We start from the raw sequence: 26221 nt of genomic DNA on the forward strand, positions 1-26221 counted from the left end.
CCAGCTCATACAGAGGTAGTCAGAGCAGGCAAGCTGAATGCACATCATTTGGTTGCAGAAAGAAGCCCCGGCCATGTACCTGACCGGGCTCATCAGCTTATTTCAAATGATGAAAACAACACAAACAAAGATGACAGTTCAAGAGAAGTAGAGTCTTTACAAACAGCTACAATGCACTGCCTACTCTGTCAACAGTTCTTACTGATAAAGAACCAAGCTGTAGAAAGCCAAACCATTATTTTTGTTAATAGAACCTGGAGGAACCCAGATTTTAGCACAATGGCTTCCTTTGGCAACACTGGATGTTGCATCTTGGTGTGAATTTTCACCTTTTATACTCACCTTAATAAGTTGACCATCTCCCGTCCCGATGTAGAAAACCATCCAGTTTTTGTGTCTCACAGCCAGCACAGAGGTCATGGAGTTCTGCTTGAAGATCACCTTCTTTGGTTTTCGTATAATTGGCTGCGGAACACAGTTGATCAGCAGACATGTTACACCAAGGTATTACGGGATTAGCTTTTATGTACCCTCAGATACAATAAAAACATGCAGCTCTTCCTAAATGTGTGTTGCTTTTTAGTTTAAATACATTTATCCATTTGCCTTAGTGTTTAATCTGTATACTGTTAAGCTACAAACAATCGACGTGTGAATGCAGGAACATGAAGCAACATTTGAAGTTTTTTGTCATATCACTAGACTAACCAACTTAGTAAAAGCGTCATCAACTGAGCGCTCACATTTTAAGGTCTTCCTTTTTTAGTGATCTATTTTCATTGTGCAATCAGCCAAGCAGAAACTAGTTCCTTCCTGGGGCAGGCTGTCACCAGCAGAAAGCATTGCACCATGAACAGGGTTTGATTCCCCTGATTTATGTGACAAATATTCACACATGTACTAAATAAACAAATGCAAAAACTGGACATGAGATCGTCGGCCTAAACATATTGTAGGCTATAAAAGATTTTGTACCAAACTTATCTGGACTCAAATTGTTGCCTTTCAGTAAATGCTCAAAAGCAAATCTCCTGGAATAAGATGAGACAACTTCTAATGCTCTATTGAAACGTTTTGCATTATGACGAACCATTGGTAGTTTTGACGTGTCAGACTTGTCAACGAAGAAGTCCCGGTCCTCATCTTTCTTTACGGTGAAATCGGGGCTGATGTCAAACAGCACCAGCTCGGTGTTGAAGTGTCCTCCGTCCACACTGAACACACCGCTCCAGAGCACCGGCGGGCCGCCCGGGATCACCGAGGAGGCGATCAGTCGGAGTCCTGTCTCTCCATCAGAGACTTTCAGAGTTGCGCCTCGGAGCGACTTCAGAGTCTTATGTTTGCCTCCGCTGCCTTCAAGCCAGAGGAGACGAACTTTGTTGGTTTTGTCTTTTGCAGGCAGATTGGAGAAAAGATAAATGGTGGAATTAATCTGAAATCCATCCACAAACTCCACATCGTCTTCACGTTTGATCGCAGGACCTATGTCTTCGCTATTAATAGAAAATATTTGGCCTTCTTGATTGTTATTCGTGTTACGAAGATTCACAGCATCTGAAACGGATGGGCAGCCCCTGCCTGACATTGTCGGCTCGACCTTGTATTGCTGCACGGCGGTGAGAATGTAAGTCTCTGCCCGGGCCCGAGTCTCCACACTCACCAGGAAGTTCACGGACGCACTGCTGCGCCACAAAGAGCCTACCTCGATGTTTTCCGAGTACAGCACTTTGGAAATGTTCTTCAAGTCCAACAATTCACAGTAACCGCACCCGCTATCAACAACCCCGCAAGTTATCACATTTTCTTCTGCAACAAGCGGCAATAACATGTTGACACTGAACGTAACGTTCCACGTTTCAGAAGATCGGCTAAACTTCAGATCAGATGTGCCAGGAATCTGTGTCAAGAATCCTTTCTGGGTCAGACTCCGGACCAGAGTCAGGTCGTGGTTAAATTGGTATAGCATCTCCTCTGTAGCGATGTAAACTGTGCCATTGTACACGGCGAAGTGACGGATGTCTCCCTTTAAGTTAAATCTTCCATTCTGCTCCAGGCACTGAGCCGCTTCTACCCAGAGAATAAACAGAGCAGGCAGGGGGATCATCATCGTGCAGCGATGGCAGCTTGTCACTCATACACTGACGGTCATCATGACACTCTGCACCGCTACAGAAAGACACTGGAGTCGTGCGTAAAAGCGCGCTGCGCCGAGTTAAAAAGAGAAGTGCCAAAAGTGAGAAAGTAGGAGGGCGCGCGCCAAGCGGAACTAAACATTGACAGCATAATATTTCAGCGATATGATGATAATCTGTACTAATGTACAGATCGAGGTACGTGATGTTATCTTGTATTTTCATTCAATATAATTAAGGTTAGTTATAATCCAACTCCTCATAATCCTTGACTTCCACAAATACAAACAGACTACCTCGAAGCCCTGCTTTCATCGTTTTCTTGTCGAAATGAACCAGTACTGCACTATTTTATATTGTTATGAATGTTGGGTTTCAAAAGACACTGACAGGAAATTACTGCTGCGAAGTCAGATCCACCACATGACCACCGAATGCAACCTCACAACGTACAACACAGAATATATTATATTATACACAGTGAAAATATAGTTTATTAAAATGGAGTAGACGTGCTACAGCGGGGCATCCAGTTACCCACTTGAACAGCAAAAAAGGCCTTCCCCATTGTCCACTACACACAGGGCTAGACCTCCAGTTTAACACACCCCGCTACACCCTCTACTGGAGGCACATCACACATTTATAAAAAACTGCACACGTGAACGCCACACGAAAGAGAGACCCTTCGGCTGCCCCAACAGGCTATCCCAAGCCCGCCCCACACTAATACACAATTATATTACACGTCAGTACGCAAGGAAGAAGAAATATACTGACTGTCTAAAAGGGGTATCAGGCCTCCTTTCCTGACACACGATCTGGTATTTCTTCACTACCTGTCTTTATCGCAGGCAGCCCTCTGCGAACGACAGCCTCTCCCAAAAGAGAGAGCCGAGCCGATCTGACTGTGCGACAGGAAAAATCACACTGATAAAGAATCAGCGTCCCCCTTATCAATCAATCAATCTTTATTTATACATCTTATCTCTTATCATATCTCTGCCCAGTCTTTTCTAATGAGACACACCTGCTGCCAGTTAAATCAATCAGCCTCTCAGTCTTGCAGCCCCAGCTGTCAGTCACATCGCAATGTGTAGAAAACAACAAAGCTGCAAAGATAGTCCGTGTGTTGAAATTATTTTTTGTTCGAAAAAAAAACAACAACAACAACCCTCATGCATTAACGGGACTCCCTGCTGGCTTGTTCAGAGTTTGTTATAATGCTATTCATTGTGTATTATTATTATAAATATGACTGTTTGTCATACCTCATTGATGTAAATACTGTACGTCGTAAGTCCTTTGCTTGCGTTATCGCATGCTGCCACTAGAGGGCCCCGTCTCACTTTAGTTTAGACATACAGCAGCATCAGGCCGGTCAGGGGCAGCAAAGAGTCGACAAATCCAGCAGCTCTATCTATCTGAAAGAGGATACGAAAAAGGACAAGTAAGTGTATCTATATACACACACACGCACGCACGCACACACACACACACATATATAAAACCATACACACACACACACACACACATATATAAAACCATACACACACACACACACACACACACACACACTCACAGGCAAGTACAAACTAGAGACGTTCGCAGCCCAATCTTGACCAAATAACTGGCTTCAGGACAAGAATTTGTAATTCAATGTCAGATAAACTTACAAATTCACTCACTAAATTGATTGCTCTATATCCTTGTATCTATCTATCTATCTATCTATCTATCTATCTATCTATCTATCTATCTATCTATCTGTCTATCTGTCTGTCTGTCTGTCTATCTATCTATCTATCTATCTATCTATCTATCTATCACATTCACTCATTTTATTTTAGTTTAGCACATCATTACATAGTTTAGAACATAGGATGATGTAGATCAGACAGTCCTTAATTACATGAACAACACAAACTGAACAAAAAACACATTTTAGTTTTCAAAAATCAACAAAAACATACATCTGACGGTGTTGACACTGAACTGACTATTAAAAAACAATGTAGAACAATAAAGGCCCTTCTCCTCCTCTTCTTGCCCATCCCTTGCCTTCTCCTCCACCACTTGTTCCTCTCCTCTATATCATCTCCCTGTACTTTCCTCTTCTCCTGTGTTCCTCTCTCCTTCGCCTTCCTTCCGCTCTATTAATTCTCTTCTTTTCCCTTTCGCAACCTTTTCTTTGCATCTCTCCAATACTCTCTCTTTTGCCCTGTCTCCCATGTTGCTTATTTGCTTTGCTTTGTTGTCTTGAACTCACTTCTTCCACCTTTGTCTTTCGTTCTCTTGCATCTCACGTTTTATCTGGGGGTCACTGTTTAATTTCTCTCTTCTCTTTTGTTGGTATTTTCTATTTCTTCTCTTTTGCTCCTCAACGAAAAACTTCTGTCGTCAGGCATTTTTTCCTACAATATAGAGAGGAGTAATGAAAAAAATCCAAGCTTTATTTATTTAAAGACAACATATTATCCCACTTTTCCACCTTTTCAAACAGTCCGCTGTGGTCTAAATGAAACATCTGTGCTGTGCTTTGGTCCAAATATAACATGAATCAAGCACCAGAGGAGATTTGTGACCCTGTAGAAACCATAAACACAGGATGACTCATTCGCACTGTTCGTTGATGGGGAGCAATGTAGCATCGTGGCGGCCATCTTGGGTCAGGCAGCTGGCCCCGCTCAGTACATTGATGTCAATGGTGCATGTACTATTTACATAACCCTAACTTCATCAAATTTCAACCGTTTTTTAAATGGATTGATTTCTTATAAACGTCAGACACATAGCTGTTAAATATCCCGTTTTGGCTGAGAAACACCCGTACCGTAATATCCAAAACTTAACCGGTATGGTCAGAGATGCTTGTTTCTGCATACTAAATGCCTCATTTTAACCATTATCTTTCATAAATATTAAACAGATAGCCTAAGCAATGGCTACACACACAAGAAATTTATATTAAATCATTATTTACAACATTTAATTGTCCCAGGTATGTTAAATTAGTAACCTCTCGTATAATTATAACTAAATACATAACAGTGAAATATAGCCTCTGTATTTATTCTAGATATAAACATCAGTATTATGTTACTGCTGGGTGGAGCAGAGAAGGAACAGTATTTGTTTCTAATAACTTTAATGAAATAAAACAATTCACAGAGATATTGAATAAAATAAATGTAACAAGGTGCACCCACGGGAGCCTCTAAGTTAGACAGCTAATAAATACAACAACATCCACAGACAGTCAGACAGACATCAATGAAGTTGTCTAAAAACTTTATTGGTTTCGTATTAGTATTAGTATTAGTATTAAATTTATCTTGATTGTTGTCTCAGCCTTTATAACTTGCACAAATAAGCTGGACACAACTATGTTTCACAATTAAGTTGTTTTTCAAAAACAAAAGCGGCAATTTCAACATGTACAAACATCATGTGTCATACCTACGTATAATGAGGTTTGTAATAAAGCTAACCGTTTGTAAATCCGTCAATATTTCATGGACTTCACAGTATTTATGTTTAAGTTTATCACTCACCTTCCATCTGCTCCCATAGAGCGCAGCACGTCAGCTGCCTGACCCAAGATGGCCACCGTGTAGCTACGCCGGAGAATCCCGCATGCGTCATCTGTGTTTATATATATCTATGGTAGAAACCAGCTCTCTCTGCACGCTCTGTTTTGGTGTGTGTCTCTTTAAATGCAATGACCCCGCTCCCTGAGTTTTCCCCGTAGACATCACTCCTCTGTAGAGACAATAAAAATGGCAGACCAGTGCAAAAGATTTGGTCTAGTCTGGAGGTGGAGTCCATGGAAGGAAATACCAGGGGAGGGGAGGGGGTTTTCATTTTACTTGTGATGTCACAAACTGAGAAAATTTGAGACAGAGCATTTTTCTCTGTGCGTTAAGACTGATGCAGACCACAAACAAAAGACTGGATGGATAGACAATTTGGTTACCCAAATAAATGTTCAAAAACCTTGTAGAAGTGGATTTCTCATTATATGTCCCCTTTAAAATCTTAATGATGCAGTGTATAGTTTTTGGTGACACCTCGTGGTGAGAATAAAAGCATCAATGGATTTGGCAGAAATCCTATGTAACAATAAGCATGTTAAATTAATATATAATAACGTGAAAATTAAAATTGATGCATTATCCTGACATCAGAATGAGCCCTTCACTGTAATAAGTAGAGCACAGTCTGTCCATACTCTACAAGTCAGAAGGGGAGGGGATGTAGGTGATGCATTACAAAGGTTATAACACAATTCATGTTATAGATGTACATTTGTATGCAAATATACCACTGAAAAAACATTTTAATCTTTTACTTTGTTTACAGATATTATCTTTGCAGATTTAGAGGTTATAGCAAGGTGGATTTTTCAACTCCATCAGCTTTCATAATTGAGTTGAAAGAAGGAAGTGTATTTTCCCTCCAAAACATGGATTGTGTGTGTGTGTGTGTGTGTGTGTGTGTGTGTGTGTAGCCATTCATTACCGTTAACTGTATCCTGAGATGAAGGCTAAGCTGGCTCTACTAATAGCCATTGTAGTGACTTGATTTTACTGAAACTAAAAAGAAAAGAAAAGAAACCTAAGCCACAGTGAGGGGCTGCTACCGGGAAATTCGTAGTTGACACGTCGTCCTTCGGCTGCTTCACGTTTTTAAATCACACATCTGCGGACTGGTTCAAGATGTATTTATTACCAATGTATACCAATAAAGCCACTGTTTACTCGCACTTTGATTGCAAACAAAAAGAAACGAACAAAAGAAAATGTTCAATTATTTGCCTCTAAACGGCGGTCAAAAACTGTGTGCTTCTCCCCGGTAAGCAGCACACCTGAGGAACAATCACTTCTTCTTCTATTTATCCTATTTCCACCTTACTGCTGTCCAATACGCCACCTACTGTGGCAATCAGGTAATGACATGAACACACAGTACAGAATGGCTCTAACACACCGGCCCCTAATTGAATGACCACAGACATTACAATTACTTTCATGTGTAAACGAATAGAGCCATAACTTAAGTGACATGCACATAGAGTGAACCAAACCATAAATAATAAAAATAATAATAAAATAAAAAAAAACCCTCAACCATTTGTAAACATAACCTGTTTTTGTTTATTTATTTTTTAAGTCACTTTTTCTCATCCATGATTGCTTGTGGCTTCCTGCAGCAGGCAAAGCTTATTGACAGGTCTTTCCAAGACGTTTGTCTTTGTCTGGAGACTCACAGAGCGTACTAAACCCTTTTTGTCTGGGAAAGTTTTCAATATTCTGCCCAGAAGCCAAGATCCACGAGGAGCAGTTGAATCCATTACAACAACAATGTCTCCAGGAACGAAATTCCTCCTTTTCTGATTCCATTTCTGGCGTTCTTGCAACAGGGGGAGGTATTCCTGTACCCATCTTTTCCAAAATAGATCGGCAATATACTGAACTTGTCGCCATCTCCTTTTCACATATACATCATTCTTATCAAAAAGTCCAGGTGACATGACTGGTTTCCCTTTCATTAGAAGAATGTGATTAGGGGTGAGAGGCTCGAGGTCACTAGGATCATCTGAGAGTTTGGTTAGGGGGCGACCATTTAGTATAGACTCAACCTCACACAGGACTGTATGAAGACTGTCATCATCCAGAGTTTGCAGGTGCAGCACAGCAGTGAGAACTTTCCTCACCATCCTGATAGTACGTTCCCAGACACCACCATGGTGCGATGCTGAAGGTGGGTTAAAGTTCCACTGGATGCCATCTTGCAAAAAAGCTCCCTGTATCAGGTTGTGATTTAATGATGATACTGCTTCCCTCAGTTCTTTCTCTGCTCCCACAAAATTGGTTCCATTATCTGAGCGCATGCTGGACACTTGTCCTCTTCGACTGATAAACCTTCTAATAGCGTTAATACATGCATCAGTATCCAGTGATGGAGCTACTTCCAGATGAATGGCTCTGCTTGCAAGACAAGTGAAGATGACACCATAGCGTTTACAGAGACTTCGACCTCTCTTTACTTCCAAAGGTCCGAAGTAATCTACTCCGACATTTGTAAAGGGAGGGAGATCAGGAAGAAGTCTTTCCTTCGGTAGGTCCGCCATTTTTTGCTCGCCTACATTTCCCTGATATCGCCTGCAGAAGCAGCACTGTGATATAATTTTCCTCACAGCTGCATTGGAATTTGTTATCCAAAACTTCTTGCGCAGCTTTGACAGAGTGTGATTTCTTCCACTATGTCCCACCTGTTGGTGAATATGCCTCAATATGAGTGTAGAGATGTGTTGATCTTTTGACAAAATGAGTGGATGCTTAGTCTCTTCTGGCAAAGCAGCTTTACTCAATCGTCCGCCGACTCTCAAAAATCCCTCCTGCAAATGTGGATCAAGCTTGTACACCGAACTGTCTCTTGGCACAGAATTTCCAGCTGATAGGGCAGCAATTTCTTCCTTGAACCTTTTTTGTTGACTATAGCGAATGACAGCCATTTCAGCATCCAAGATATCCTGAGCTGACAAGACCTGGCCTTTGATGGCTGTTTTGGCCCTTTTCATCTCCAATGACACGTTGAGAGATGATCCTTCTGCCTCCTTGCTGTGGAGTCCGAAAGCATGCAAGTCCCTCCTCTTTTGTTTTAACTGCATCAGAATTGTCTTCCATCTGAGAAACCATGCCACTGCCACTTTGAGTCTCCTCCAATCCGAAAAGTACAATAAGAGCTGATCTGTAGCAGTTGGAGAGTCCTGAGTAATAATGGCGTTTACTGTAACTTCTTTTTTGACCTCCAAATCATCATCATCTGCAATTGTGACTTCTGTGATGTCTGCAGGCCAATCTTTTTCTGAATCAAAGAGAAACTTCGGGCCCTCAATCCAGCTACCCCCATTCAGCAGATCTCGAACCTTCATACCTCTGGAGGCATAGTCTGCAGGGTTGTCTTTGGTATTAATATACCTCCACTGAGAGACTTTGGTGGCATCTCTAATAGTTGACACCCTATTTGCTACAAACATGTGGAAACGCTTATCCTCATTTTTTATGTACTTCAGCACTGCAGTGCTGTCTGTCCAGAAAGTTGATTGGCCCAGTGGCAGCTCCAACTCCGCTCTCAACATCCGATCCACTCGCACAGCCAAAACAGCAGCTGTCAGCTCCAGACGGGGAATGGTTATTGGCTTTAAAGGGGTGACTCTTGCCTTACCCAACAGGAAACAAACATGAACCATCTCACGATTTTCAATCCTGAGGTAAGTAACAGTACCAAATCCATCCTGACAAGCATCCGAGAAGTTGTGCAGCTCTGCCTTAATAGACTGTTCAAAGTCTTTGGGCTTGATACATCTTTCAACTTTGAATTCTGACAACCCTTTGAGGTCTTCCACCCACCTTCTCCACTGATGACCAATGTCTGCAGGTATGTTGTCATCCCATCCACAACGTCTCCGACAGAGCTCCTGTAGAATGACTTTGGCAGGGAGGGTTACAGGGGCAAGAAAACCCAGAGGATCATAAACCGAGCTGATAATGGACAACATTCCTCGCCTGCTCTGTGGTTGTTCCTTCATCGCCATTTTAAACTTAAATGTGTCTGACTCCACACACCATTGAAGCCCAAGAGCACGTTCGACTGGAAGCTCATCTTTATCCAGATCCAGTTCTTTCAAGTCTTTCGCTCTGTGCGCCTCTTCGATGGTTTGCAGTACTACCCGGCTATTACTGATCCACTTTGTCAAAGTGAAGCCTCCCCTTTGACAGATTTTGGTGAGAGCTTGAACCATGGCAACTGCTTCCTCATCCGAGTGTGAGCTCTTCAAACAGTCATCAACATAAAAGTTCCTTCTGACAGTTTCCACAACCTCTAGTGAGAAGTTAGCCTGATTGTCCTCTGCAGTTCTTCTGAGTGCATAACTGGCACAACTTGGGGAAGAAACTGCCCCGAACAAATGAACGGTCATCCGAAATTCTTCTGGCTCTTGGTTCACATTGCCCTCAGGCCACCACAAAAAACGTAGGAAGTCTCTGTCCTCTTCAGCCACCTTAACTTGATAAAACATAGATTTAATGTCTCCCATAAACGCCACTGGCTCCTGTCTAAATCTGACTAGAACACCCAACAGTGAACTAGTGAGGTTTGGACCTTGTAGCAACTGGCTGTTGAGTGAAGTTCCCTTAAACTCAGCTGAACAGTCAAAGACAACACGCAGTGTACCTTTTTTGGAATGGTACACACCATGATGGGGTATATACCACAGCTTTCCATTTTCACCTTCCAGCTGATGTTGAGACACCTTTTCTGCATAGCCGTTGTTAATTACATCAGTAAAGAAGCTGGTGTATTCTTTGTGAAATAGTTCATCTTTCTTGAACTTCCTTTTTAATCCCAGCAGCCTTTGCTTAACCATAGAGAGGTTGTTAGGAAGCGAGAGCTGGTCCTTTCTGAAGGGCATCTTTAAGCTGTAATGTCCATCCTGCAGCAGTGTTGAGTCATCCATCATCTTTAAGAACTTGATATCCTCTCTTGACACTCCTTGTTCTTCTGAGCTTCGCTCATTGAAGTCATGACTGTATTGGTTGCTCAACATTTCCTCCAGCTTACAGACAGAAATCCTATTGACCGCAGCCACCGAGAACCCTGATTTAGGCCTGCTGCTCTCTTCATCGCGAAGTGGCCCATTAACTACCCAGCCAAGTACAGTTCGTATTGCATATGGGCCATTATCTCTGCTGTTGATGACCTCCCATGGTTCCAATACCTTAGGGGTGTTCGTGCCAATCAACAGTTCAACATCAGCATCAATGCATGGGATCTGTACACCAGAGAGATATGGCCATTTCTGCAGTTCTCCCTGTGTGATAATGTTGCTGGTGGTTACAGGCATTTTATTTTGTGTGAGCACTTCTGGGAGACTGTAGAAGCTGTTACTGCCAAGACCAGCCACCTCCAACCCATTTAGGGTGCTTGCTGAAACAACCTTTTCCTGTCCCATAGTGCGCAGAAGGAAACTGGTTCTCCTACCAGTAATATTCAGCCTTTGCATAAGTTGCTCTGAGCAGAAAGTAGCTGTACTCCCAGGATCCAGGAATGCATATGTTTGTATTATCCTACTGCCCTTGATGGATTTAATTTGGACTGGCACAATAGACAAAATGCTATTCTCCTTTCCGGCCCCTGTATGACCACAAGTTTCTGATGAAGGTTGTTTAACATGTGCAGTACCCTCAGTGTGTTCACTTCCTGTGCTGGCTCTTATCTTTCCAGAGATATGAAGCACCGTAGGATGGCTCTGACCACAATCTTTGCAAGTTAAGCGTCTGTCGCAATACTTGCTCCTGTGTCCACTACACAGGCAGCCAAAACACATCCCCTTTTCCATCAAAAAATCAATTTTGTCCCGATGCTTCTTCTCCTTTAGTTTTGGACATTCCTCCAGCCTGTGCAATTGAGAGCAGCAAACACACGGTTCTTGAATGCTTCGGTTTAAATCCGGCTTTTGCGTGACTGAGCTTGAAGTTTCATATTCCTGAGCTGCATCACTTACAGTAACTGTGGCGAAGCTGTTACCTTTGACCTTGCTGAATTTTGAGTGTAGTTTGAATTTGTCAACACTTTTTACTGCAGGTCCTCCACATACCATGTCTTGGATGTTCCCAAAAAGTGGATCAGAAATGATCTTGACCTGCCGTTCAATAAATGAGACCATATCTTTAAAGCAAGCTCTGCGATTAGACCTTTCTAGTATTTCATGTGCCCGTATCCTCCATTTTTCCCTGTACTTAAATGGCAACTTTGTCATGATTGCTCTCATGTTCGTTGGCATGTCCAGCTCTTGCACATATTGAAGTTCCTCCATTACGTTGCAACAACTTCGCAGAAATAGTGAAAAGGCTTGAAGGGCTACCACATCCTCTGTCTTCACTGCAGGCCAAGCCAAAGCCTTCTCTATATAGGCTGCACCAATCCTATATTGGTTTCCAAAGTGTTCTTGGAGAAGCTCTTTAGCCTGTTGGTAACCTCTGTCAGGACTCATGTGCTGACAACTCCTGACCAATTCTCTGGGCTGCCCTCTTGTAAATTGTTCTAAGAAATAAAGGCAGTCAGCTTTGCTAGCCTTTGATTCCACAGTATGTTCAAATGCTCTTATGAAGGTTTTATACTGAAGAGGATCTCCATCGAATGCTGTAATGTCCCGAGAAGGCAAGGACATTAGGTTCTGTTGTTGAACCAGAGCCGCTGTGATTTCATTTTGTCGGTGCATTATGGTGCACAGGTCTCCTTGTACTGGTACAGAATATAGATGCTGTTGTTCCATTGTGGACTGGCAGAGAGGGGCTTTGTTCTGTGTTTCCATACTGGTTCATTCCAAATGTTTCCGGTTTCCATTTTGTTTCATATTTGGATCCAAGGGTTTGCTGTGGGTTTCCCTCTGCAGAGTGTGTGTTACATTCACTTGAATCCTTTTGGGCTACTGTGAAGCTGTCCTTTGGCATTGCACTCCATGTGTGTGGTTTGAATGAGTTCGCTGCAGGATTAAGTCCTTTTGAATTTGGGGTTTGTTCTTTATTCCTTTGTAAGTAGGAATTCATTCCATCAGAAGGTGCTTGTGATTTACTGGAACATTCTGTGGCAGCTTGAAAAACTGCTAACTTTGCAGTGGATGCAGCTATTTCAGCATCAATCTCAAGCTGCTCTCTTTGTCTTCTCAGTTGCTCTTCCTGGGCCCCTTTTAAAGCTGCGGCTCTAGCGAGAAGTGCAGCCCTTTCTGCTTCCACTTTAAGGCGGGATGAAGCTGTAGATTTGCCACTTTTATTACTGCTTTTACCACTTTTGTTACTTTCTTTACCACTACATATGCTTTTCCAATGAGAATGTCTACTGGCAACATTTGATATGCTGTCATCAGGGTGAACATCATCATCTTCACCACCATGATCATGTACCAACCATTTTTCAACCTCAGAAATGAAACCACTTTCAACAATCATTTTTGCAGCAAACCAAGTGTCTTGTTTGTCCCTTTCTTCAATGGACATTAAAGGCAACAGAGCCACATGAGCATCTTTAGCTTCCCCACACAAAAGCCCAATTTTTTCCAATGTGTGTTTTATCTCATTTGTATTGCCACTCTGCATAAGCTCTTGAGTTACATTTCTTAGGTTTTTAGCCTTACTTAATTTATCTTTTCTTACATTTTGTAACTTTTCCACCTTTGCAACAAGAGCTTTGTGTGTTAATGTAATAGACCTTTTACTTTTTACAGTTTCTATCTCATTAACATCTCTCTCTTCCACAGAGGCTGCATCAGCCACTGGCTGCGCAGCCGCCGCGTCTGTTTTACCGTCCATAATGTCTTTAATGTCTTTAATTCACACCGCAACGCACCTCCGAGATGAAAGCAACGAGTTACAGTTCAGTTTACCAGTGTTAGTTTAGCGACCAATGCATTGGATTTACACTCGCAAGGTTGTGTGCACACATTTAGTATGGCCATACAGTTGGTAGCGCTACCTTTTACCTTAGAAACGGTGGGCGCCGTGATGTCGCAATCCGGATGAATGAATCAGCTGATGATCGTTGCGTCGCCAGGCAACGGTTGTAAACATCCTCCGAGCTACAGCAAAAACAGGAAATCCAGCGTCGCGTCTTCCTCCATGAACGATAGCAAACTAATCGAACTAGCTGAAGCGAAGTTTTTGACTTGTGTAGTGACTTGATTTTACTGAAACTAAAAAGAAAAGAAAAGAAACCTAAGCCACAGTGAGGGGCTGCTACCGGGAAATTCGTAGTTGACACGTCGTCCTTCGGCTGCTTCACGTTTTTAAATCACACATCTGCGGACTGGTTCAAGATGTATTTATTACCAATGTATACCAATAAAGCCACTGTTTACTCGCACTTTGATTGCAAACAAAAAGAAACGAACAAAAGAAAATGTTCAATTATTTGCCTCTAAACGGCGGTCAAAAACTGTGTGCTTCTCCCCGGTAAGCAGCACACCTGAGGAACAATCACTTCTTCTTCTATTTATCCTATTTCCACCTTACTGCTGTCCAATACGCCACCTACTGTGGCAATCAGGTAATGACATGAACACACAGTACAGAATGGCTCTAACAGCCATGCTTACCCCAAACTGGCCAGATTTTATTCTGATTTTATTGTTGGAATCTTTGTTTTTTAAAGCTCTTGTCAAAACCAACGTTACAAATGTGTAAAGCCCTTTAAAAATAAACATCAATATTGTCTTTACTATAATTATTAAGCTAGGTTGAGAAATGATTAAAGTTTGTTTGTGACTGTCATTTCCTGTCGCACATCAGATGTTAAAAGAACACTCAGGATGTGGTTTGTAATGAAGCCGTGGTGAAAGAAAAAAAATGCTTCTGTTTTTTATAATTATAATCCGGTTCCTATAAATATGCTTTATATAACAAGTTAAAAACAGAATAGATAGTCATATAGTCATCCATGTACCAAACAAAGATTCCTCATGTCCTGCTGATTTAAATGTTGTCTATTCTATATGACACATTACAACTTTGACTGTTTGTTTTGATTTATCTAAATTGAATGTAAAGTGAATGTATATGAGAATAGTCAGAAAAGGACAAAAATAAAGTCAGAAATGTACTCGAATAATGTCATAAATTAGCAAGAATAAAGTCATAAATTTACGACTAAAAAGTTAAAATTAAAAGTAAATTGGCTAGAGTAAAGTTGTTTTACTTTACAGTTATATCAGAGAAGGAGCAGCCGTCTGTACAAACATAAGGAAGCTTTAGCTTAAGTGAGAACCACGCTGACTTGGAGGAAATTGTCTAATTTGTAGCAGAAGAAACAGCTTTGAGGCTTCTTTATTTATCATTTTACACAGGCAGATGGCTGCTCTTCTCATAAAACCTTTCAGAAAAATAATTTTCATCAAAGCCTAAAAGTGATAAAGAAAATTATTACCACTATATGTAATGTTATTATTATGAATAATTGTTCAAGCAGGTATAACAGAAAAGTAAAAAAAGGTCCACAAAACAAAAATCACACCACAAATGCGGTTCCCTCAGTTTGTTAAAAGATTATGGAGATGTGTTTCAGAGATGCTTTCCTGAGGTTTGGGAGATTCAATTCTTTTGTTTTTACTCTTATTATTGTACCAAGCTACTGTTGGGCCTCACACGGGGCACCATAATGTTGGGGTTTTCAGGAGCGAATACCTGACCAGCAATTAGGTTGGGTTTTATAATGTAATATTTGGTTGTCAAATTAGCATTAATAATTAACTTTCTTTAATTATTAATATAAATCAATAATTTATTATTAAACTGAGTTTAATAAACCTCAAGGCACCACCCTGAAATCAGGGAACAACCAAAATATTACAAATATCAGTCTCAAAATTACTTAATTAAATACCAATATCACTAATAATTAACAATCTGTATTCAACTGAAGGCGTGAATCCAAACACAGAGCCCTTTCACCCAGCCTATGTCCCAATGCAAATACACAGAAGTCAAAAACAACTGCTCTTTAAATTATAACAATTTATTCAACAAAGAAACATCAAGTGAATTAATGAAACTCAATCAAACAAACAACTGTTATAAACTAATCTACAGGGAACAAACACAAACAAACAAACGTTTTGTGCGTATGCGTGTGTGAGAAAAACAAGATGGCTGAGGGGGACAAAGCACCATGTGGTCACCTCACATGGTCAAGATGGTGGACAAAAAGAAATAGCCATGTGGCCACCCAATGAAACAGCTGAAGCTCTCTGAGCTGAGTTCAGCAACTATTACTTAAACACCAGGAAGCCAGTGGCCGGACTTTGGTTCAACGGTACACTGGTCTTTCTGATGGTGAAAGTACCGTAAATTCCGGACTATAAGCCGCTACTTTTTTCTCACACTTCGAGCACTGCGGCTTCTACTCCGGTGCGGCTAATGCATGGATTTTTTATGGGGGACAATGAGCTTCTGCCGCAAAAACATTTGACTTCGTCACGTCGGATCTTAATATCAGTCATTTTGCGCTTCATGCACGCACCCTCATGATGGAAAACACACGGAGAAATACATATGATGCAGCTTTCAAGTTAAAGGCGATCGACCTGGCTGTCAAAGAAGCTAACAGAGCTGCTGCACGTTAAGATGACACTGACAGCGACAACAGAGACTGAGGAAGTGAGTAATGAAGTCATTCTGAGGCAGTGAATGGATGGACTTTTTCTTGTGAAATATATTACGGTCATCTTTTTCTTCAGCCGTGTTACAGACACCGTCGGCTAGGCTTCGTATTGTAACGGTTCATGTTGTAAAGTCAGTAGTTGATAATGTGGTCATAATTCCGATTATGTGGAGAGTCAGTGAATGCACCAGCGAGAACATGTTGAGTGGCTGTATGAGAGAACGCTGGGGGAGAGAGTTGGATTGTTACGGCAACTTATGTGTTGCTCTCTGCTGTAAACGGCGTGGTCACGGCCGACAGTGATCGGGTTATTAAAAGTTATTATTTGAACGCTCTCGTCGTCCTTTAACGTCCGTACGGACGCTACAGTATTTGCGGATGTTACCGGTAGCCTACGTCTGTGTAAATAGCTCTTGTTATAGCGTGGACACCTGCGGCTTATAATCAAGTGCGGCTTATATATGTACAAATACATTTATTTACTTATTTTTAGCCGGTGCGGCTTATATCCAGGTGCGCTCAATAGTACGGAATTTACGGTAATTAACTGAAAGCTAGCATGGCATTTAATGAAACAACGGCGAACACAATAAAACAAATGCAGCAGCATAAAACACATGATAAACAGAATTTTTATCATGTGTCCACTCCTCAACAATAATGCACAATTATTGCCTATTTCTAAAAGCTATTTCTGCCCAGACCAAAATCTCTTATTGTGAATCACTCCTAGTGATTGTTGCAAGGTTCATTTGGTCTTCACTTTGTTGAATGTTCAAATCAGCAGCTTCAGGCAAGTTTTCTTCGTGGCAAATGCAGGAGTAGGTAGCAGGATTCAGATATTGGACTTGAGCCTTGTCCTAATTGTCCTTCTGGATTCTGGAGCCGGATTCTTCGTGTCCTTATGGATTCAGGGATCAGTGGTTTCTTCAGCGCTCCTGTCCGATTGCGTTCGTCGACGTCTTAAAAAAAAAAATCAAAGGGGAGAAACTCTTTTTGCTCGAATCAGGAAGTTCTGATTGTGTCCAAAACTCTCAAAAATATGTTGTGGAAGTAGTCAACTGAAGCCTCTGATGCTTGATTCAGCATGTGAAGATCTCCAGAACCTATGCAGCAGCCAGGGAGGAATGATTTGCAGTCCCTAAAAGCTGCGGTCATCTCGTGGAAAATCCAGAGTGGGCTACCTGCAGTACCTTCAGGTTAGCCGAGAGGAGGGGGTTGACCTCTTTGAATGCTGGGATCCAGCATTTGAAAGAGCCAGGGTATCCTCTAAAGCTAAAAGCATTTGAAGACAGTGAATCTTAGGATGTGATGGCTTTTATAGACTGGGGTCTTCTTGTGGGTCCAATTTGGGCCTCCTCCAATGAGGATAGAGAATTCAGGAAAGGCGGGGTCCCTTTCCTTTTTTCACACCTACGTGTTAGGTGCCATGGGGGGTGCTCTATGTAAATTCCATCCCGTTTTTCCCTCCAAAGAAATTTACTTAGGCTTTCAAAAAGGAATACAGGCCTGAGTCCTTTGTTCAGAGCACATGGCTAGCCAGAATACAACAATGATCAGTCCTACCAACGATTACTTAATGATTGACCTTGTCTAATGTCGTTCTCGAGCTCCAGGTCTTCGATAACCCTGTTCATCTCTTCAGTGAACTTCTTTTGTTTGCAGCGGTAGATGATCACAACAGCTGGAAGACAAAACCAAACAGTCAGATCCACTTTATTTCTAAGGAGGAAGATAATTATTGTAAGTTTAGATTCGTTGTGTTTTCTTAAAGGAGCACTATGTAACTCTGACACCTAGTGGTTAAAATGAGCACTGCAGATCCAAATTCAAAATATTGGAGAGAGCTGTCTCCTCCCACTCCGTCCTCCCTCGAGGAGATGTGCATGTGGGTTGCTATGTTGCGGTCAAAAAAGCTTCATTGTTTAACCAGTACTACAACATTCTCCATTTTTAAAAGCATCTCCAATACGTATTCTAGTTTGAGCACATTTCTGCTCGTGAAGCTTATTACAAAAGGCTTTTTAGGTCGGGTCAAATCACTTATATCTGAACCAGTTCGCTGCAACACCTGTTGGTTTGCCGTATGCCAAACCTAGAGGCGTCCAAAATAGCTGTGGCTTGCCTTAAACCTGCCTACCATCTCTTCTCCAAACAAAAATGAATCATTCCTGACCCAAATCTAAACTTCGAATAATATTAATGTTCAAAGTGGAATAAGTTGGAAGCATGTATAGCACCTCTCTAGTCTTCTGACTCCTTAAAGTGCTTTGCAGCAACTTGGCATTAAGTGTCTTGCCCAAGGACACATTGGACACCGTCTCCTGTAGCAGCAGGAGACGGGGATCAAATCCCTGACCTTTTGTTTAAGAGACGACAGACTGTACCAACTGAGCCACAGCCGCCCCGAAGAAGGAGGACATACTGGCTGCTGCACATTGTTGTCAAAGAAGCCAGCACTTCAACCCAGCAGCTTTCTTAATGTCTGACGATATATCAAGGTCATTTTATGATTGAATTCAGTAGACATCTTACATATTGCTCCTTTAAGGCTGGTATTGGACCAAAATAGTCAGCCACACTGTGTACTCACCAACAATAATGCAAGGAATCAGCAGGAGGAAAAGCAGCACCAGAAGTTAGAGATTGAACATAGATTTAAGAGTTACTGTTTTGTCTCCATACTGTATCTGTGATAAAGACATAATCACAATGTATTTGAAATATACTTCGGCAGACTTAAACATGAATGTAACATTCACATTTTATTTATTGATCGAATTGACCAGCTTGGGGTGATACAGTGCGACTTAAAGTTTTACCTCTAACTCCTGGTATGTTGTAATGCGAGTGTTTTGAATCTCACAGGTGAAAAAATCACTCTCAATCTCCTGCATGACACAGTGGTGTCGTCTTCCTTCATCAATGCCCCACACAGACAACTCTGCTTTGCTCATCTCAAGTTTGTCTGCCTTTTTCTGGAACAAAAACAAAAACATGAGCCTCTTTGAAACTGTTGATTTCCTAGTTTAAAACCGCTAAAATTACCTGTATGGCGATGAGGACATCGTCCCCTGTCCTCATAGAAGAGAAGCTTGTAAACTCAGGGTCTGGATAGTAGGTTATTGTTGTGGCACAGTTCAAGGTTTCATTTGCTACTTTCAGAGACAAATTGCTCAAAAAATTCCGGTGAATGTTTTCAGCTGCAGGCGAGTTATAGGTGAGATTCTGAAGAGCCTGTCGAAAGATATTCTGCATTAGGTTACAGTATAAACTGTGCATGTTATAAACACTTGTTAATTAAACGATGTAATGTTATATCATGATTTAAGTTCACTACTAATGGAATATTACAGGGAAGCTCATTGTGCTTTACACTGATGATATAAACAGGAATACAAGAAACGAACACTTCAACAATCATGATACACACAGATCTAATATACAAAAGCACACATCATATAGCAAATAAACTAACGGATCTAATCCTTGGTACGACTAACAGATCTTCACTTAATGACCTGAAAGCCCATGTAGTCTGTGAGCAAGTCAAAAATATACTTGGGTGCTGAAACATTATGTACTTTAAGGACTAATAAAAGGATTCTGAAGGTGATTCTGTATATTACAGGGAGTCAATGGAGATGGAGGACGGGAGTTATATGTTCTAATTATCCTGGCTGTTGAATTTGGAATAAGGTGGAGATCACATACTGACGGCCAAGGTTTCTTTGTAAAGCGAGATCAGAAGTAACAAATGATCCACAATCATCCACATTTCTATGCTGCTGACAAAGTAGCTGGAGCAACTTAGGGTGGTATTGGACATGTGACTGCACTGGGGATCGAACCCAAAGGTAGGGTTGAGAGATGACCAACTCTACAATCTGAACCAGCTAGGGAGCGGCTGTGGCTCAGTTAAATTAGACCGCATGATATGATGCGACGTGATCAATGTAAATGACTATACAAAGGCACATAGCGTTTGTCCACAGACCTGGTCGGACCTGTAGCTGGGAAGACGGACTTCCTGCAGGACTTTGCTGTGTTTGATGGCTTCCACAAGCTCCAGGAGAGATCCCATTAATGTGATCTTTCTTTTTCCACTATGAGACACAGAGCAGCAAACAAGAAAGATTGTTGAAGTGCACAATGGATACCAGGGCAGGTTGATAGTTTTCAAACAGTCATCTGTCGCTTCTATGTATATCTGGGTTTCCAAAACATTATTAATATGGTTCCTTAAAGATAGAATTTTTACTATAGACAGACCGGTCCAAAGTTATAAATGTTCACAACTTGTATTACGGTACATAAAAAAGACTTTTTTTGGGTGAGTATGTTAAAATGTTGAAATTTCCACAAGAAAGCTGTTTCGTTGGAGAACATTGTTTTCTAAGACCTTGACATTGGTGCAAAAAAGGACTCATGTCATCTCTCACATGGCCCTTAAAATTGTCAAACATGTATTTTAACACGTCATGTTTGTTCTTGTGTTCAGAGGAAGAAGTGGAACTTTCATTCGCTAACACTATAAAGGGGCAGTTGTTTATTCTGGAAAGTGGCTCTTTCCCCATATAATGACCCTCAACCTATAACTGTCACTCAATTACTGACAGTGTTTCCAAGAATAAATATATTTTGAAGTATTAACAAAACTGTGGGGAGTATTTGTAGTGTTACAAGAATCAGTGTCACATGGTTTGAATTGCCTTTCAAAAAGATTTCTTGAAATATTTAAATTCACCACGTCAACGTTTTGTGTACAAATGAGGCTTGGTAATCGAAGGTTCCCAAGCCGGTGTCTGGGACCCCTAGAACGGTCACCAAAGATCTCACAGGTTAGACATTGTCTGCTTCATGTCAATGCATCACTTTTTTAATATGGAGGGCTCAGGAACTATGGTTGGCTGTCTTGAAAAACTCTCATACCTGAGCCAAGTGCTTGTGGGTGAAATACTTGTGCAGGATGGTGCTGATCGGTAAGTGATACTGGCGCTGCCATGGCAACTACCATCTGGGAGGAGAAGGCATACTTTGACGACACCTTTTTTTTCTGCACTGGGAATGTGAAAGGTCAGATTTTCACCAGTGTTGTCCCAAACAGGAAACCTGACCAAAGAACAGAAAGTATCAGAGAGAGAAAATAAGTCATTACTCTGACTTTGACTATTTGACTGCATGGAAAACTTTTTTCAAATATCTTAAGAACTAAAATCACAAGAAGCATTGCACCAAAATCTGCCACACCTGTTTTAACGGAAGAAGCTTGTGTCTACAGATTGCTTCCATCCAAATAAAAATGATACTTCTACTAAATAACAAATCTTTTTATTCACTATAGTCTGAAAACAGCTCAGCATGTGTGAAAAATCTTTTGAATTGTCATATGACATTATACAGTTATTGAAATAACTCACTCTCGTGGTGTGCAGTCCATGTCTCCCTGGATCCTCACTCTGGTCACAGAACTGAGGTTAAAACCCTTTACCATTGCTTTGTTTCTGCCATAGAAGGACACAACACTGGGAGTGATGGAGGAGATCTGTGGTCTCTGAAAGTAAATGTACAGTACACTAGATTATTATCACCATTTGTGGATGAGGTGAAAAACAATGTTTGAGAATTACGGTTCACTCACTGAGAAGTTCATCCATGATTCCATCAACTGGCAAACACTGTCCTGCAGGAGAAGGTGAGGTAAAACACCATTCATAACATGGTTCCCACTTGTGCAAATGTATTCTGTCTTTTTTTTAGTATTATGTTTTGCATTTCTAAGGTTTATTTAGTAGTTTAAAATGTGCAACTTTTTGCAAAATCTGGTTTGTTAGCATATATTCTAATGCCTATAAGTATAAGCCATGTTTGTGCTTTTTGCATGTAACATTTTTTATTCTGTTCTATTGTATTTCATCTCTGTTCCTGATCAAATTCAAGATTTAAACAGTTAATCAAAAATGAAAGCCAAACCTTGATAAACATTACCATAATCAATTTGCCTCTCTTGCTTCACTTATTTTTTTTTCTTTTAGCGATCGTGAACTAAATATCTCATGTTTAACATCTGTTACTTTCCATTTAAGCTCACATGGGGGTTAAATTAGCACTATAATGGTGCTACTGCATTGATGTTCTAATTCAGCACTGGACAAAGCATCTACAACATGAGGTCTGGAAAATCCATTGTTATAAAAGTAAATAAAAATATCAATAATTACATTTCCTACTCCTTCCTTTGCCCAGGAACATCTGTTTGCGGTCCAGCCACACCCAGCATCAATGCACTGCCGACACCTGAAGACAAAGCAGTTTATGTAGTTTTCTTCTGGTCAGGGGAAAATATCATTGTTTGGGTTAAAATTACAGTATAAGCTAACCTAATCTTTGAACAACACACCAACAGGTTTCTCCTGAACTCGTTCGCTTCATTTTTCGTATTTCCTTTTTCTGAGGCAAGGATAAATTCTATAATTGAACAAGACAGCGGTTCACAGACTAGCCTCCTTAGAAATCTTTGCTGAGGTTCAACATCCATCATGTGCGCACAAATGATCAACAGGGGTGCCTCAAGGTTCAGTGCTCGGCCCCCTTCTCTTCTCAATCTACAATTGGTGTAAATATCCACTCATGGTTTCTTTAACTATTGTATGCTGATGATAGACATCTCTTCTTGTCATTCCTGACAGATGATTTTACAGTCTCAGCAAGAATTTTGTCTTGCCTTGCTGATATGTCTAAATGAATGAATGAACAACAACAGGAAATCCCCAACATTTGAAGGAAAAACATTGTTTTTCAGACTTCCTCCTTAGATAGCTCATCTTGAGGAAACTATGTATGTGATCCATCATTTTGTCCTTCATTTCAGATAGAAAAATAGGGACTTGACAAGTTTAGCTATTATTTAATATTCCTTGTTGTCTATTAAGATTAGTAGAAAATGAATAATAGACTTAGAAAACTTTTTTTTTACCATTAAATAAGTAAATTATCACAATAATAGACTTACAAAACAGACGTAGGTTGTCCCCTAATCTTGGTGCAGTTGCGAAGGTTTAGCCGTTCCAACAGTTCTGTCGTTCCAAGTCTAACCTTGAGTTCAATAGGCAGTCCTGTTAAACAAAAAAATAATACAGTAAATATTTACCGGTTTTTAATTTCATGAAAACCGTGAAGGTCCTTGATTTGAAATATATCAATTCACTGGTTTATTAATAAAAATCTATTACCTTCAGCAGGAAGTGTAGTATTTTCCAGGATGAAGGTGCATTGTGGGAAATGTAGTTGAGGGTTTTTCATTTTAAAATGTTCTCTTGAACTTGTGGAGAATTGACAGGTGAAGTTAGAAAGTGCACTCTTGCCAGCCGACAGATGCATGTGGATGGTAAGTGTGATCTGAGGAAAGTCCGGATATGAGAGTAAGAAAGATGAACTCAATGTTTCATCCAAACAGCAGCTGTACTTGCTTAAAGTTCACCTCTTCTCTAAAAGATTTGTCCCAAAAAAAAATCATTTCAGAGTGGAAGTGAAATGTCTTCACAACTTCAACTAAATCCAGTGTCTTTTGGATTACACTTCAAATTATCATGATCCAGACCACTGAGAACCTTCAATGAAAACTGATGATAGTTCAAATATGAACCTGCACCTGTCCAATGTTTTCCTGTTTAAGTTTGTATGAAATCATCTTCTGTTGAGAATCATCAGGAATGGACAGCCAGTCTGAGTCTTTGCAGTCATCTTCAAACGTACAGCTAGGAGGAGAAAACATGTTTTTAACAAGTGTTTATTTGCATGAAGACGTCAGCTGCAGATGATTTTTCTCTGACCTTCTTTCAGAGCTGCACCAAACACAGTACGGATCCTGTGCAGACCAACAGTTCTGCAATGTTTTGTATGTGCTGCACTTTGACACTGGAACACGATTTATCTATTAAAAAGAAAACACACAACACAAAGCAACACTTTATAACATAGCATGCTTAATGTAAACAAAGGTACCACAAACATATCCAGAAAAGAAGTCGTCCTACCTGGTTTTGAAATGGCACGTACACATGTTTAAGATCGACCTGATCTAGATGTAATGTCTGAAACACTTTGCGGTCATCACTGGTTTTGTAGAGCACTCTGGAACATGTAGTTTTGTAGTTGTTGTCCACAGCAAGCTGAAAATCAACATGCAGCGTTGTTATGTTTCTGTGAGACTGAGCTGCTCTGCTGACAGATACACCTGCAAAGTTAGTGGAAGCTGCAGCTAATGGTTGTGGTCATTCTTTAGCGGTGCAGTTGCATTTCTGTCACGGTCTGTGGTTCAAGCCTCTTGTCATGTCAACCTGCGAGCTGAGAACCAAAACCATAATGTAAAATCTTAGATGCACTTTGTTGTCCTCTAACACCACTAAAAGCTCAGTTTAACCATGCATTCATGCGTTCTCAGGACAAACAAAGTCGTCACTTAACGGCTCCTTAACAACAACTTGAAATCTGAGAGAAGATTTTACCCGCCATGCAGAGCAGATAGAGGTAAAGTAATAATATGCAGAAACATGGCTTGATGCGTAAAAAAATCAAATCAAATAAATTTAAAAAAAGTCTTAGTTCCAGTCGTGCAAATTACATGAATTATAATTATTATTTTTAGTCAATCATCATTTGTAATTAGTTATTGTAATGTAATTAATATGGTATTAGGTGCTCGCTGTTGCTCGACACATAGATTGCTCTGTGCATCATAATTTGGCCTCATCTTTCCACACAGATTGGTAACGCTAACCCTTGGCTGATGCCTGACCACCATAAAGCCTCTGGGAGAGATGGAACACTTGTGGGTACTTCATGGTTTGCAATAACAGAGGATTTCTGTGTGTGAACACGAGTGAAGGATTGTGAGCTGGGTTTACATGCATGTTTCTTATAGACTAAAAAATACATAGAAACAGTTTCATCACAGGAAAAAGAATTGCGGAGTTGCTTCACAGCCAATGCTTTGGGCCTCTTCAGACTCCCCTCGTCCACATATAGCAAAATTACACCGACACAGGTGGATATACCAACCCGAGCTTGTATGCAGTTTGCACTTTTCCTCTTTACATAATTTCAAATCCCTTCCTGCCACACTTTACCAGAATAAGAGTAAAATAAAATACCAGCAGCAAGATAGGACAGTTAAACAAGGAATAGATCAACAGGTTCAATCATGCAAAGAGATGCAGGAAATATATACAGGAAAGATGCAAGTGAGACATAAGACAATTAGCGACATGCTAGAGTGGGTAAAAAATAGCTAAAGCACCACAACAAAGAACGCTGCCCACAAACATTATCCATGTTAACAGAGTCTGCATAAACAAGGATTATAAACTCTAGAGAGTGTTTGTTGTTCCTCAAGGTCAACAACTTCTGAATGTTAAAGTAGTAGTTAAGTAGTAAAAGTAAGCAGAGAAGTAAATGTGGAAGTAAAATAACTTATTTTACTGGTGGGAACAGTGAATTATTGCGAAGTTCCTTTTTTCATATTAATCATGTACTAGCTGGGCCTGTGACATCTGATTTACTTTGAATTATATTCCAAAGACTTTGTAATGGTCAGTATGATACTTCTGCGATCCTCAATGTGTTAAAAGTCTGAAAAATTCATTTTCTGTGCCGTTAAAAATCAATATAGTTAGAGGTGAACTGCTGATTAAAAGGGATACTTCACCCATTTGCATGAAGCTTTGCCTGCTTGAAAGTTTTCTTCATGTGATGCAAAAAGTGTCATATTGCATCACATGAAGAAAAGGCAAAGGTTTTTCTTCCAGGCAAAGAAAAACACATTTTTCTCGTCTCAGAGCAAAATGAGGGCTGGATTCACGACCATTCAACACTAC

At 40.6% G+C, this 26221-nt stretch overlaps 1 protein-coding gene across 6 annotated transcripts in view; it reads right to left on the reverse strand.

Moving 5' to 3' along the window:
• The window catches only part of plxnc1 (plexin C1), a 65820-nt gene that overhangs the window by 27080 nt on the left and 12519 nt on the right, over nucleotides 1-26221 (reverse strand). For 3 of the 6 annotated variants that reach the window (XM_079335572.1, XM_079335571.1, XM_079335573.1), the window contains 2 exons: nucleotides 1091-2067; nucleotides 343-465 (listed from right to left, as the gene is read on the reverse strand). In XM_079335572.1, the coding sequence (XP_079191698.1) occupies nucleotides 343-465; nucleotides 1091-2067 (1100 nt within the window). Of the gene's footprint in view, nucleotides 1-342; nucleotides 466-1090; nucleotides 2068-2912; nucleotides 3054-26221 lie in introns of those variants that run through there. The other 3 variants (XM_079335574.1, XM_079335576.1, XM_079335575.1) reach the window with 3 other exon arrangements.

The sequence above is a fragment of the Symphodus melops genome (assembly GCF_947650265.1).
Source record: "Symphodus melops genome assembly, chromosome: 22".
NCBI classification, from domain to species: domain Eukaryota; kingdom Metazoa; phylum Chordata; class Actinopteri; order Labriformes; family Labridae; genus Symphodus; species Symphodus melops.